Source organism: Glycine max, chromosome 4, assembly GCF_000004515.6.
Source record: "Glycine max cultivar Williams 82 chromosome 4, Glycine_max_v4.0, whole genome shotgun sequence".
In the NCBI taxonomy this organism is placed as follows: domain Eukaryota; kingdom Viridiplantae; phylum Streptophyta; class Magnoliopsida; order Fabales; family Fabaceae; genus Glycine; species Glycine max.
In genome coordinates, this window is record NC_016091.4 from 12,111,511 (window position 1) to 12,126,443 (window position 14,933).

Genomic DNA, 14,933 nt, shown 5'->3' on the forward strand with positions numbered 1-14,933 from the left:
ATGTTTATTTTGGGTTTGGATAAGCATGTTATCCCCTGGTATTAGAATGTCTCATGGTATTAAAAGGTTTCAGCAAACTATACTCTTTAAAATATTTATATATTATTTTTAAATGATTGAAAAAGTCTTATAGAATTTGATAAATGAATAATATGTGGACAAAATATATTTTAATTTAAATACAAAATTATCATGTATGATAAATTTATTAATTTTTTAATTTGAAAAAAATTTATGAATGATTAATGATACAAAAACTTTGACATAAGTTAAACTTTAGAATTGACTTTAATATAAAACATCTTATAATTTTAAAACTACGGTAACTATTATTATATTTGGTCTCTCGGTTTGGATAAGGAAGTCATCATGTGATTATAGTAGATCCCGTGGTATTAGAATGTTTCAAAAAATTATATTATCTTATATATTTATATACTCTTTTAAAATGATTGAAAATGACTTATAAACTTTAATAATTTTATCCTCCCAACTATAATTTAATAAATGAATAATATTTGCTCAAATTAATTTAAATTAATTATTTTTTATAATAATTGTTTAATAATTTAAACTGTTAAGAATTTATGATTGATCAATGATACAAAAACTTTTACATAAATCAAACTTTTCAATTAACTTTTGAATTGTCTTTGAGTTTGGATAAGGATGTCACCTGTGTTATTAGAATGTTTCGGGATTTTAGAAAGTTTTAGGAAACTATATACTTTTAAAATTATTGTAGCTATTATTATGTTTGGTCTCTCAGTTTGGATAAGGAGATTATCATGTGATTATAGTAAATACTGTGGTATTAGAATATTTTAAAAAACTATATTATTTTATATATTTACATACTCTTTTAAAATGATTGAAAATAACTTATAAACTTTAATAATTTTATCCTCCCCAATTATAATTTAATAAATGAATAATATGTACACAAAAATAATTTAAATTAATTATTTTTTATAATAATTGTTTAATAAGCTAAACTGTTAAAAATTTGTGATTGATCAATGATATAAAATTTTTACATAAATCAAATTTTTTGAATTGTCTTTGAGTTTGGATAAGGATCTCATGCCGTATTATTAGAATGTTCCATGATTTTAGAAGGTTTTAGCAAACTATATACTTTTAAAACTATTGTAGCTATTATTATATTTTTTTCTTGGGGTTTGGATAAGGAGGTCATCATGTGATTATACTAAGTCCCATTGTATTAGAATGTTTCAAAAAACCTATATTATTTTATATATTTATATACTCTTTTAAAATGATTAAAAATGACTTATAAACTTTAATAATTTTATCATCCCCAAATATAATTTAATAAATGAATAATATGTCCACAAATTAATTTAAATTAATTATTTTTTAGAATAATTGTTTAATAAGTTAAATTATTAAAAATTCATGATTGATCAATGATACAAAAACTTTAAAATAAATCAAACTTTTGAATTGGCTTTGAGTTTGGATAAGGATGTCATCCTTGTTATTAGGATGTTCCGTGATTTTAGAAGGTTTTAGAAAATTGTTGTTTAATAAGTAAAACGGTTAAAAATTTATGATTGATTAATTATACAAAAACTTTTACATAAATCAAACTTTTGAATTATCTTTGAATTTGGATAAGGATATCATCTCTTGTTATTAGAATGTCCCCTAAAACTATACTATTTAACACCTAATGTAATATTTTGGGTTTGGACAAGGAGGTCATCATGTGATTATAATAGGTCCCATTGTATTAGAATGTTTTAGAAAACTATATTATTTTATATATTTATATACTCTTTTAAAATGATTGAAAATGACTTATAAACTTTAATAATTTTACCCTCCCCAACTATAATTTAGTAAATGAATAATATGTCCACAAATTAATTTAAATTAATTATTTTTTAGAATAAATGTTTAATAAGTTAAACTGTTAAAAATTTATGATTGATTAATGATATAAAAACTTTAAAATAAATCAAACTTTTGAATTGTCTTTGAGTTTGGATAAGGATGTCATCCCGTGTCATTAGAATGTTCCATGATTTTAGAAGGTTTTAGAAAACTATATATTTTTAAAACTATTGTAGCTATTATTATATCTTGTCTCTAGGTTTGGATAAGGAGATTATCATTTGATTATAGTATGTCCCGTTATATTAGAATGTTTCAAAAAATTATATTATTTTATATATTTATATACTCTTTTAAAATTATTTTTTATAATAATTGTTTAATAAATTAAACAGTTAAAAATTTATGATTGATTAATGATACAAAAACTTTTATATAAATCAAACTTTTGAATTATCGTTGAGTTTGGATAGGAATTTTATCTAGTATTATTAGAATATCATGTGAAATTATATTATTTAACACCTAATATAATATTTTTAAATATATATTAATCATCTTTATTTTATCTTACTATACCAATCATTTATACTGGTACCATTATTACGTCTATATTTTATAGTTAGTTTATGATATTATACCAATCTTTTATAATGATATCCTTTCTTTATTAATTTCTATGAAAAAATCATAATAAGGATTTATTATGAACACCGTGCTTGGACACGTGATCTATACCTCCAGTACTGCACTTCCAGTACTACACCTGATTTGCACTCCCACTTTATTTTTATTTTTTAGAAAAAGGTATGAAGATAAAAAAATCAAAAAGACCAAAAAGCCAAAAAATTGATACATATCAACAAATAAAGTGAGATCAAAAATATAATTTCCCTACCTTTGTATTAGATAAATTAATTAAAAAAATATTATTTTATTTAATTAAGTAGACACGTTAACCTTTCCATATATCAACAAAATATGCAATATTTCAAAAGGTTAAATAAAAAGATTTCAAAGAATATAAAAAATCCCTAGGTTCTCTTTGCTGAGTAAACCACTAAAAAGGGGTATTTATTTTTTCAAATCTGCCAAATAAAGGTAAAATTTAAATTAATACCCCCAAAGATATAAGCCATAAGATAATTTGTAACTTTTGAACTGAAAAACGCAATTTTAAAGTTGTAAGGGTTTTTTTTCATGCGACTTTAAGGGATAACCCCCATTTTTTCATATAAGTTGTAAATTATTTTATGACTTCAATTTTTTTTTGTACGTAAGGTATTTTTAAAAAAAATCATAAATAGCTTGTTTTAATTATTTAATGAATTAATATATGTTTTCTTTTTTTAGTTTTATTTATTTATTAATATTAGTAACAAAAAATCTTAATATTTTTGTTAAAAAATACATTTTAATATTTTATTTAAATTTAAGTTTTTTATTTTTTTGTAAATTAAAAAATAATGCAAAAGAGTTAAATTTAAATAAAAATATTAAAATGTACTTTGTTTAACAAAAATATTAAAATGTTTTGTTACTATTATTAACAAATAATATTAAATTATAATTTATTAAATAATATTATTTTTAATTTTTTTTAATATTTGAGTTTCACGAAATTGTAAATACACGACTTGGGCCTTGGGCGATGAACAATGACATGCACGGTCAAATTGAATAAATGGTGTTGTGATTGTGGAGAATTTTAGACACTTTAAATTCCTTGCTCGCATGAATTTACTGTTTGTGTTTCTTGAATTTAAATTAGAATGACTTTGTTGACATTGTATACTAAGTTAAAAAATATTTACAAAGTTTATCAGCATTGTTTCATTCACTTGGAAGCAAAGATGAATGGCCTCGATATTAGGGTCCATATTTTATGCTTAATACTCCGAAGCCACGAGACACAACACGAAGGTCAGTCACTAATCGTATACATAATGAAATGAATTAACCAATTCTAAATAGGCCTAAAAAATGTTCATTGCATAGAACTAAAGGGCATAATCGTAATAATTATCCAGATAAGCAAGTTGACGACTAATATTGTTTCTACTTTTTAATTTTATACTTCTATTTAATTTGTGTTGTTCAATTTAAATTAATGTATTATGTTATTTTTATTTTAATAGTTAATTTTATTAATAAATTATTTTTTGTTGTTAATATTAAAATAATTTAATAAATAAAATTAATTAATTCTATTGTATGAAATTATTAATTTACTTAATGATGATTGTAAAAATTAATTAATTTTTTTAAAAAAAATTAGTATTACTTGATAAATTATAAGTTAATATTATTTGTTAATATTAGTAACAAAAAATTTTAATATTTTGTTAAACAAAGTACATTTTAATATTTTTATTTAAGTTTAAGTTTTTTGCATTATTTTTTTAATTTATAAAACAAATAATAATCCTTAACATTAGTTAAAAAATATAGAAAATATTAAATATATAAAGTATATTAAATAAAATAATATAAAAAATATAGAAAATATTAAATAAAAATATAAAAATATATATAATATTGAATAAAACTAAAAAAGAAAAAAGAAATTAATTATTAAATAATTAAAATTAAAAATTATTTACTATTAAAAAAAATAACTTACGTGCAATAAAAAAAAAGTTGAAGTAGTAAAATAATTTATGGCTTTAATGAAAAGAAAATCATTACCCTAGGACTTACCCCTTTAGTAGTATTAATCTAAATTTTACCAGCATTTGGTAAATTTGAAGAAAAAGAAACCCTCTTTTTTGATTGTTTGCCCCTAGTTTGTTACACCAAGTCCGATTCATTACACCTAGGGAAAAAAGAACCCAAGAATTTCTTATGTTTTGAAAACTTTTTATTTAACCTTTTGAAACATGAGAGCTTATTGCATATTTTGTTGATATATCCAAAGGTTAACATATCTATTTAATTAAATATAAAAAATCTTTTAAAATTAATTTATTGTTTATTAAAAACAAATATTCTGTTGACTTGATCTTTTTGATTTGGTTATTAAGACTAGTCTCATCATATCTTTCACTTGATTTTGGGTGGTTTAGAAACCCTACCTTTTTCATTTGTGTTTTAAATGATTTTAGAGATCTCACAGTTTTTCATTTTTCTCTTATGAATTTGTCCGTTATTCTCACTAAAAGAAAACTTGTTAACTCTATTGCCCTAATTATTATTGAGAAGGGCCTCTTAAATTTATGTGTTGATAAGTTCCACGAGTCAGGGAACAAGTCAAGATACATGGTCATACAAGTGCATTAGTTCGTGATGATCATGGTTCGTGATTTTACCCACCTATAGCAACACTATATACAGCTTATAATGGAGAAACATTAATACTCTCTTTGAATTAGGAATAAAAAAAAGCAAAAATAAAATACAAAAGGCATGTTATTTATATGGATAAAAATAAAAAGGAAAGTAATAAAAAATTTATCCCTTATTTGGATAAGTAAAAGAAAATAATAAATAAATTACATAAAAAGTAATTTAAATCATAAATTTTTTATTTTGTTCTATTATATTAGCTTTTAAAGAAACTAAAATAACAAATATGAAAAAGAGAGGTCTTCATTTCCCCTTCTTTCATGTCAATTTAGAGGAAAATTTTTCTTGTGGGTCTAAGAAAAAACTTCCGCCTTTCCTATTTCTTGTTATAAACAGTAAAAATTTAATATATCTATCCTATTTTCTTCTTATTCCCTCCTAAACAAACAAGGGTAAAACAAATCAAAACCATAACATTGATTGTCAAAGCACCAGACGAATTTCACGGCAGACTATCAAGATGTGTATCTACAAAACACATGAAAGTTACATGTTCACAAAGTTTGGGTGGCAGTTGCTTATTATGAATAAATATTTTTAAATGACAAGAAATTTGTAGTGACCATATATAGAATTTGATTCATAATTATGTGATAGTTCGAATAAATATTCCAATAATTTCTTAGAAGAGAACAATATTAAAGAAATAAAATGAATTAAACTTCTCTTGTAAGTTAAAACCAACTCTACAAAAAAAAAAGTGAAAAAAATCAACTTATACACCTGAACTTATTCATAAATTAAATGAAAACTTAAAAAAAAAATGCAGAAGTTAATTCTAATTTATGCAAGAATGTCAATTGAAAGCCATTCTGGTAAATAATGGCCAAATACATAAGCAAATGTGTTACAATGGGATACACAATTCTCCTCTAATGACCCTAGTAGTGACGCAGAGGCATTAAAAAGAGAGAGGAGACCATGAGACAACATAAAATTCAGCTTACATAATACATAATTCCTAACAGGAGACAATTTATGAAAATGAAAAAAAAATAAAAATAAAAAGCAGCATTTCATTTTTGTATAAAGCTAGTGACTAAACATACCACTACATAATGTCTCCTGAGAGTTCTGAGTGATCACAGATCAAAAGTGTTTCTGATAATCCTGCGATGGAGGTTGCTCCCATGGCCGCAAAAAGCCTACACAAAGAGCAATCAGTTTAGATACATAGGAAATGTGAAATCTGCACACAAATATTTTATAGTTGTTTTATAAATTCTAGTACAAGTTAATAATAATTACATCACATAAAAAAAAGCCTACACAGAGCAATTTGTTTAGATACATAAGAAATGTGAAATCTGCACACAAATATTTTATCATTGTTTTATAAATTCTACAAGTTAATAATTACATCTCATAAAGGCTGCAATAATCAATTATGGATTCTTATCATGCTTTAAGTAACAATCCGTGATTCATATAGCACATGTCTACGCAAGCTATGTTTTAACTTTTAATGCACCCATACTATGCCCCACCTCCCTCACAAAGAACATGCAGCAGAGATGTTTATATGATCCGTTTGCTAAACTCTGTCTAAACATCCTTCCCAATATAGCTGGTCGAAGTTATAGGATAAGGCTTAGATAGGGAAAGGTAAAAAACAGAATCCTTAGTAAACTAAAGCTTTGTTACAGTATATACATGAAAGAAAGTAATCCTTAAAAAAAATGCAGTCTTCATTAACCATGCATCCCCCTCCCCCCTCCCCATCCTTTTCCTCCTTTTTGTTTTTCTCCTTTTTGAGACCAAAACAAAGTGCCAACAGCTAAACAGGCAAAGCTTCAATGCATGGTCATCATTGCTTTGCCACACAAACGACTCAGTTAAAAATATATATAAATCTTTAGGGAAACAAAGATTTTATAGATAGATTACCATTTCAATATTTCCCTCAAGTTGGGAGCATATAAATCATATGCACTAAAAAAGTAGATAATCCAAGGATCTCTAAAATACTGGTAAGATGTCTTGATAGTTATTTAGGTACAAAAGTAAACAATTCACCGTGCAAGATCTCTTTCATGATAAGGACAACTGCCTCTATTTGTTTGGCTTTTACTCAGAAAATAGTTTGGATTGGAAAGCATGCAAGGCTACTTGATTGTCAGTTTGTCACATATCAAGAGTTTTAGACGAAAGAGTTCACATGTTGCCAATGCCATTGCTCAATAGTCAATATTCTACTTCTGCAGTTGACAAGGCAATGATACCCTGATTCATACTTTTCCAAGATACAAGATTGCCTCCAAAGTACCCTAATGTTAAATATCTATTTGAAGGAAATCTGGTAATAACCGCTTATGTAAAACCAATCACTTAGGTATGTCCTTATACTGTCTTATAGAAATCCTTCTCTAGATGGTTTTAATGTGAATCACATCATCCCAATGCTGTCACATGGAGCCTGTTGAAAAAAACTGACCATGCTTACCACAAAGGAGATATCTGGTCACAAGATAGTGAGCTGGTTCAAATGCCAAACAAGTCTCCCATGCCACCTAGATTCTAGCAATGGCTCCCCCTTTTTAGATAGAAACATGACATTTGAATCCACAAGTGTGCAAATAGGTCAGCAGTATATCATTTCAGTATGCTCCAGTACATCTAGTCCATATTTTCTACACGAGATTGCAACACCAGTAATACTGAAAAACTTCTATACCCAGAATCATGAAAAAAGAAATGTGCTTAGTTGGCAGATATTTTTCCTTATCCCAATCTTGCAATGACATTATGACGACATCACCCACATCGACAACCAAATGTATACTCTTGGAACTGTGAGGAATGACAAAAGAAAATAGAGGGATCTTCCTCACTATAAATTGTCTCAAACTGCCGAATAACTATGTTAAATCTCCCAAACCATGACTGCATAGGCTGTATCAAAATAAAAAGACCAATATGAAGGCAGCACACTAATCCAAACTCCTTGTGGTGTTTTCTCCATATAAACCTCTCTAGCAAGCTCACCATGAAGAAAGACATTTATAACATCAAGTTGTTAATGCGGACAATGGCCCATGGCAGCAATAAAAAGAAAGACATGGACAGACGCAATTTTACTCATAGGTCAGAAGGTATCACCATAATCCAACCCATACATCTTTGTCTAGCAATTAACCACCAACTTTAACTGTGTATGCACAGAAACAACCAAATGTATCTTTGGCAAAAGATAAAAGAAAAAGCAACCAAGTGCCACTAGAATGCAAGGCAATCATTTCATACAATCCACCATTGCCTTTGCAACCCACAATGGTATAAAGCCTTTTCTGTAAACTTTGGAATAAGTGAAGATAGAAACAGTGACTCAAAATCATGCATGCAATGCAGACTGGGAGTGGAGCAAATAACTTTCAAAAGGAAACAGAAAGACTGGTTGCTATAGATGGGACCATGCAAGGTAAGGGAATTGCAGAAAGAGAGTCAACAGGTGCTTCAAGAGGTCTGGCAAAAGGATTAGGATGCGAGCAACAACAATAAACCAGAACTCTGCAGAAGAACCAGTCAAGGGAACATGAAGAACCTCGTACACAAGGGAATGATCAGTGGAACTCTCAAAGGAGGTAACGTTTGCTATGATAAGCTAACAATAGAACTCTCAAAGGCGTAATCTGGTTTAGTAAAACCAAAGGAGGTAAGAAATTAAGTAACATACAATGAGAACTGCATCACCACAAAATCTCAAAAGGACATTATTGTGAAGGGCCTATGTTCTTTTAAATAACAGTCTTTTATGCTTTACAATGACATTTGGCTGAGGGTTGTGATTGCATGAAGATTGATGAAGTATGCCCTATGAGGACATAAAGTAGTAAACAAAGCAGAAAATTATCCCTGTGCCATATTAAAAAATAGAAGATATACAGAGGTACAAAACTGATTGAGAGTACAAAAGGATTCAAATATAGAAAGCATATTAGATATTTTGATTATGATTATGATAACCTTGTCTATAATCATTTATAAACACAAAATACTATAAACCCAATATTGGGAAAAACCCAACCAAGTCCCACATTGACTAGAGATAGCACCAAGTAAGAGCTTATAAAGCTTAGGCACCCCCTCACCTTACAAACCGTAGGGATCAGTTAGACCTAAAAGCTAAGATGGTATTAGAGTCTATTCTAGATTCATTATTGGACCACCTACCATACTATCCATGCACCAAGCCTAATAGTGTTGGGTGAGAGGGGGTGTATTGGAAAAAAACTCAAGTCCTACATTACAAAAGATAGTGCCTATTCAGATCTTATAAAGTTTTTTTTTTTGCTTTCACAAGGAATATTCCCCACTGGCGTAGGGCCTAATCTCCTCCAGGGTACAAAGGCAAAAGAGTAGACCCCTCCCAACCAGGTTCGCTCCATTCAAAAGAGCTGGGAATCAAACCCCCAACCTCTTGCTTAAGGAGCAAGATCCCTTATCACTCATACCAACCAGAGCTGGAAACATTATAGTATATCACTCCATGGTTCAACTCCTTGGCATAAAATTAAATTGTATTTTAGTAATGTATATCTTGTATTAATCTTTGCTCAATTGCCCTTACCAATAACTTCATAGTATGATTCATGGGCTTTATCCCCTTGTACAGAATTTTCCTAGACCTCGTAATCTTGTTAAACAGTTTTGTAAGCCAACTAATACTTTTCTCACCTAGACCTTTCTTAACACATTTCACTTCTTCAAAGTATCATGACTTTATTTCCCTACCTTTAGCAAGCTTGCAAATGGTTCTTTCTCCATCTTTAGTGCCCATGAAAAGTTGCAGCTTTGGCCTCATTCACCGCCTTCTTGGCATCTTTCTTAGCAACCACATATTTTTCCCATTTTCAATATTCTTACACAAATCCACGCTTTATAACATTCTCTTTTAACCTTAACTTAATTTTGCACACTAGCATTTCTCCAACAAGATTATTTAACCTTAGGTCCCCAATCTCTTAATTCATCAACAATCTATTTTGCTACCTTCTTAATCCCTTCAGCCATTTGTCCAATATATTTGCACTTCCCAGGCCCTTCCTCAAGAACTGTTCATCTTGGCTTTTCCTTACTCTCTTCTCAACTCTTATATTCATGACCTGACCTGACTCTGTGTTGGGTAGTCATTAGTCAAGCTCTCCCCATGTATGACTTTGAAATCCATGCAAAGTTTTCTGTCTGATTTCCTCATAAATAAGAAATCAATTTGTGAGCATACCACCCCCCCTTTAGTGGGTGATAAGATACCCCTCCCTCTTCCTAAAACAGGTGTTGTCTACTATAAATCATAATCAACAGAAAAATCTAGGATAGATTTACCCTAAGCATTTGCTTCTCCATGATGGGGGAAAAAAAAGAAGTACTCCTGTCCTGCTAGAAAAGGAGGCAGCAGAAGTCGTCATTTTGATTGTATTATGCAGCTTCAGTCAAAAGTAAAGATGAAGTAGCAATTTATAGGCAGGATACAAAGTCTAAACCATGCAGCAAAAAGTGTAGGTGAGGTGAACAGAAGCTACAGAACCAAATCAACTGCAAAAACAAGTGCAAATGGTGAATCTGAGAGCTACAATACAACAATGCGGTAGCTTTATTGACTGGACCAAAAAAGAAGTATCTGAACAAATTGTGACAAAAGATTGTGTCTCACAACAATGTCAAGTGACAGGGCTAACATGTGGTAGAAGTACATGAAAAAGGTAGATCACAGATGGCAGCAAGGTTGGGTAGGCTGATTGATCAGGGAAAGACAATCTGAATGGTGGAATCAATCAAACATCAAAGGATAAAAGGACCAAAAATGTGTGAGCTATAGGGCACAACTAAATATGTGTGATTGGAGAACACAACCAAACAGGACCACTGGATGGAGAACAGAAGAAGAAAGGGTTAATCACCCCACTCCCATCTCCTAATAAATTGTAGAAAGATAGAAGGATCTTAGAGAGAGCCCATATACAGAAGTGTCTAGCAGTATATGTGTGTCTTGGTGTTATTAATAAATAGGGAAAAGGCTATGTACATTCTATAGTTCAAGAGAATAGGCTGAACAGCTATGCCTGTATTATATAGAACAAATTAATAGATAGCTAGTATCTCAACCACCTCAAAATTCAACTAAAGTATTAGTGCAGTAACCTACCCAAGCACTCATAACTGAAGCATCAAATATCGACTTACACGAATCACAGGTACATTTAACAAATAAGAAAACAAACCATTAATAAAAATCTGGCATACTTAGTTCTCCAAGTGACATATATATGGAATCATCCTCAGCAAGTGTCCCCTGAAACGAAAAGAATGAAATTATGTGAAAATCATCAATTAAGATTATTAAAAAATATCTTATCAGGATAAAGAATCATTTCATTGTAGATTATAAAGGCATGCAGCAACAATCAAATCAGCAAAGGTTATATTAAAAAGGACATGTATCAAAATCTATCTCAATTCGAAGGTAGCATTGTACCGTTCCACCATGAAGGCTCATTTCATTGTGCACAGAGTTTATGTCACCAGGTACTGAAGTACAGTTAGGGAAATCTGGCCCAAGCAACTCTGATATCATAAGCCCATATCCATCCTGAACATCATGCATGTCAGCAGCATTTTGAGCATGGTTGGAAAAACCTTCAAGGCCAGGAAACATAGTCTCTGTCCTGTGATTTCAAAGACAATATATTACGAAGAGAGTAGCAAGTAAACAAAGGATGTTTAAAACTATATGCTCCAGCTGACATTTTCACTAAGTAATTGAAAGGAGGGATAAAAAATAGATAAATTAGATCCTAACAAACACTAAATTTGAGAGATTGGATAAAAGAACACTTAACAAAGCTAACATAAAATATCCAAGGGGAAGGAAGTAGGAAAAACATACTTTCTATCCATACTGTTGATTGACTTCTCTTCTTGAATGGAATCATCATTTTCTAAATCAATTACTTCAATCTCTTTGCCATTTGTTGCATGAGTATTGAATTTCCCTGATACACTAGCATGACTCATGGTCAGATCTATGTCAATTGGCACAGCTTTCTTTGTTTCAGAAACCGCAGGGGGGTACAGCAGAACTGGATGATCAACATGATTTTCATGCACTTCAGACGCTTCAATGAGATTCAGATCACAAGTTCTAAACGAACTCGGCAAAGAAGGCTTCTCCTCTGAACATTGAAGAAAGGGTCTATCTCCTTCTGTGAACTGAGAACCACTACTCATCAGTCTCCCCTGATCAGAAGCTATAGTCACTTTGTCAATATGTGAAATTTCATCTTCTCCTGAGCTCTCTTTCACTTCAATTGGGTTACTATGCAGAAAGTACCCCCCACCCCCAGTCTTAGGAACAAGGGAAGGCACCCATTCTCTCAGCTTCTTGTTGTCCTCCCTCACATCATCATCATTTTCGGCAACACGTTTTTCACCATGTTCCTCAGCCAAGGAACTGCAACCTCCATACCCCGGTAGTGTAGCACCAGACTCTTGGTTGGTATCCTGCATAAAACCTCTATCCTGACCAGATTGGCATCCTAAAGATAGAACTTCCTCGGCTTTACACACAGCATCTAATTCTTTCACATCCTCAGTAGCATGAACAGGTTCTACCTCGGCAACATCTACGTCAACATATACTATATCATAACTTTTCTCACCTAGCAAATCACCCGATGAGGAGCCTTTAACAGACTCATTTTCAGGCACCACTTCCTCAGCTCCTTGAAGATCCCCAACATCTTGTGCAGTCCCACTCCTATCTCCATTATTCCCAGCCTTCAAATTCTTGCGCGTAACCGAAGAGCGCGTCCTGGTGGGCACCTTAACAGACTTGCACAAAGAAACCAAATCAGCAACAACCCCGCCAGAGCTACTATTCTCCTGATCACTCCACTGATCAGACACATTCCTCAATCTCTCACTATCATCATCGCCACCACTCCCATCCTTCACCTCCTTAACCCCAACGCTCACACTCTCCAAATCATTTCCAACACCAACCTCCATATCCACATCACTCACATCTTTCCCTATACCACTCTGCTTCACCCCCATCAATTCAGCATTCACCCTCTCCTTATCCCCATCCTTATCATTCAAATCACCACCATCCTCACTCCTCGGCGCAAATTCATTCAAATTCGAATTTGATTTCATGGAAGCATCATCAACACTATTCTGATGCTGCTGCTGCTGGTACTGGTGCTGATCCTCCTCATCCTGGTGTCTAACACTAAATCCACCACTCTCATAATCATCATCCTCACCATCCCTAACATCCACGGCACCTCCGCGAAACCTATCAGACCAAGAACCGTTCCTCCTATACTCTCTCCCCCAATCCATCCCATTGCTCCTGCTGAAACTCCCCCTCCTCCTCCCCCCCTTCTGCCCGAACTCATCAAACCCACCCAATTTCCTCCTCCCGTCAGCACTCCCGAGCCGCGCCAGCGCCGACTGCCGCCCGCCCTCTGCCGGAGTCTTGTGGTTCTGCCACTTGGGCGGCGGCAGCGCGTTGGGCGGCAGCTGCCCCTGGGAGACCAAATACTCTGCCGCGAGTCGCCCTGCCTCGACGAAAATGTCGCTGCCACAGGCACCTCCGCCTCTCCGGCCTCTTCCCAGCCCCCCGTCACGCTGCTGGCGGTACTCCGACGCGTAAAACCCTCGCGGACTCCGTTGTCTCGCCTGCATAGTGGCTTTCACTCCCTATTTCTGTGATCAAATCAACCTAATTAATTCAAATGATGCAGCTCAAAATCTCTAATCCATGGAAGAAACTAAGATTGGACAGAAAGGGATCGAGTGAGTTAGGTTTGAGGGTTTTGGTGAGGAAGTGGTTGGTTAGAACTTAGAAGCAACACAGTAGAGGGAGAGTATTTAATCTAACGGTACTATGCTATGCTACGAACACGTATATTGATTCGTTAGGATTTGGATTTGGATTTGCTGCACGACACATGAATTGAACAAATTGAATTGAATCAACGTTTCATGGGCTCATGGTGGTGTTCAGTTCATTCCCCCAAAATGCTCTTTTTCTTTGGGATACGCAACTTTAAAAAAATGTTTGAAAAAAAAAAAACTAAAATTGGAGAGTGAATGACACACTCCTTTCTTATTATACTCATATAACCATTTTTATATGAAAATAATTTAAAATTCAAATTTTATTTTTTTTAATTTATTATATTTTTATAATTTTATAGATTATTTTTTTAAAATATAATATATAAGATTAAATTTTACTTTCATATCAATTGGAATATATACTTATATAAGTTTTATTTTTGTTTTATATATTATATTTTTATAATCTTATATATTTTTATTATATTATTCAAAACTTATTTTATACAATAAAGATATAATATAAATTTTATCTTTAATCTATATTTTTTATATAAATTATAATTTCATAAAATGATAGTATTTCATTATCTTTTAAAATATTTATATATGTGATTTAATGACAATATTTTTTTGCTTATATTAAGATATTTTTATTATTTATTATAATAGTATTTTTTATTTATATTTAAATTTATTTAATTAAGTATGTGAATTTTTTAAAGAATTAAATTATATAATAAAGAAATGTAATTAAATAAAATGAAATGATAAAACTTATATTAATATTATATTTTATACTATATATTCAAATGAATAGTGATAAAGGATGTGTTTTTTACTTTAGGGGTCATAGTTTTAATCCTTCCTTGATGCAAAATAAG

At 31.2% G+C, this 14,933-nt stretch overlaps 1 protein-coding gene across 2 annotated transcripts; it reads right to left on the reverse strand.

The window, feature by feature from the left end:
• Nucleotides 1-6,005: 6,005 nt before the first annotated feature.
• On the reverse strand, nt 6,006-14,268 carry LOC100781339 (uncharacterized protein At4g26450). 2 transcript variants are annotated; one of them, XM_003523805.5, is made up of 4 exons: nt 12,089-14,268; nt 11,678-11,867; nt 11,446-11,494; nt 6,006-6,350 (listed from the first exon to the last, which is right to left on the reverse strand). In XM_003523805.5, the coding sequence occupies exons 1-4, from the start codon at nt 13,891-13,893 to the stop codon at nt 6,295-6,297; spliced, it is 2,100 nt and encodes a 699-aa protein (XP_003523853.1). In that variant the 5' UTR covers nt 13,894-14,268; the 3' UTR covers nt 6,006-6,294. The 2 variants fall into 2 exon arrangements, with proteins under 2 accessions (XP_003523853.1, XP_006578351.1); XM_006578288.4 differs by having other exon boundaries at nt 6,128-6,350; nt 11,424-11,494.
• Nucleotides 14,269-14,933: the final 665 nt, after the last annotated feature.

Excerpts from the sequence above, each read along its gene's own strand:
- LOC100781339 (XM_003523805.5), bottom strand. The coding sequence starts at position 13,893 with ATGCAGGCGAGACAACGGAGTCCGCGAGGGTTTTACGCGTCGGAGTAC. Across the intron at positions 11,495-11,677 it reads TGAGCCTTCATGGTGGAACG|GGGACACTTGCTGAGGATGA; the intron begins GTACAATGCTAC and ends TTTTCGTTTCAG. Across the intron at positions 6,351-11,445 it reads TATGTCACTTGGAGAACTAA|GCTTTTTGCGGCCATGGGAG; the intron begins GTATGCCAGATT and ends CTCTTTGTGTAG.